At 43.7% G+C, this 1,029-nt stretch overlaps 1 protein-coding gene across 1 annotated transcript in view; it reads right to left on the minus strand.

The window, feature by feature from the left end:
* ANKRD1 (ankyrin repeat domain 1) overlaps positions 1–1,029 on the minus strand; it is an 8,743-nt gene that overhangs the window by 2,151 nt on the left and 5,563 nt on the right. Inside the window, exons 6-8 of the mRNA XM_008643791.2 lie at positions 433–531; positions 190–288; positions 1–37 (exon numbers count right to left, since the gene is read on the minus strand). The exon at positions 1–37 is cut by the window's left edge and continues 50 nt beyond it. Coding sequence (XP_008642013.2) covers positions 1–37; positions 190–288; positions 433–531 — 235 coding nt within the window. The remainder of the gene's footprint in view (positions 38–189; positions 289–432; positions 532–1,029) is intronic.

Genomic DNA, 1,029 nt, shown 5'->3' on the forward strand with positions numbered 1-1,029 from the left:
TCAGCCTCACGGCGTCGTGCATTGGTGTGTCTCCTTCCTAGAGACATGGAGCACAGCATCAGTCCCGCCGGGCCAGCACTGCCAGCCAGCCCCAACTGCACAGGGATTCCCACAGGCCAGTGCAGCTGTGGAGGCAGACAGGAGCATGGTGCTCCCTGGTGCTGGCACGTAAGAGGTGTTGGTACTTACCCTGTCTCTGGCGTTGAGATCTGCTTCACAGGCAATGAGGTGCTCTCCGCAGTCGTAGCGACCTGTTCGCACAGCCACGTGCAAGGGTGTGCTGAGCAGCTGAGGGGTCAGGGGAGGAAGTGGTCAGTGGCATGGAACAGCTGAAAATTGCTTCAAAAACAGCTACCAGAAGCTATCTAGTAGGAGTAAGGGTCAGCTTTTTGTCTCCAATTAAAAAAGCTGCAGAATTCCAGAAGCACATACCTTGTCTCTTGCATTTATGTTTATCCCTTTGTCCAGTAAGAATTTCAGAACATCCAGATTCCCTCCCCGGCATGCCCAGTGCAGAGCTGTAGAATGAAGCTTTAATAGGAAAAAGAAATTTAAGGTATTTTAATACATTGGTATATTTAAAAACCCACTATTTTTATCAAAGTTCTAAATTAATCCAAGTTCATTTTTATGCAATTTAACCTAGAGCACTTCACTGTGATCACTGAATTGTTTCTAGTAACAGCTTTTCTTATTTTGCCCTAATTTCTGCAGTACTGTGAATTTCTCACTCTTCACACTCACTGCATATTGCTCCTAAAGACAGAGATCTTGGCAACACTGCTGTGAGAGAGGATGTGTTTTGTCTATTCTGTGACCTTAGAAGTTATCTTTAGCCAGGTATATGGCTGGTATGTGCTGGTTAATATTTTTTATTCAATGCCTTTTGGGTTCTAAAATGCATAGAAATGAAGCTCAAGGGAAAGAATAGTTCTCTTTAAAAAACAAACAAACAATCCCCAAGTTATGCAAGTCCACAAAATGAATTAAAACCTTTTTCCTTTACAAGATTCTGTATCTCTGCCCTGA

This window comes from Corvus brachyrhynchos, unplaced genomic scaffold, assembly GCF_000691975.1.
Source record: "Corvus brachyrhynchos isolate BGI_N302 unplaced genomic scaffold, ASM69197v1 scaffold61, whole genome shotgun sequence".
NCBI lineage: Eukaryota > Metazoa > Chordata > Aves > Passeriformes > Corvidae > Corvus > Corvus brachyrhynchos.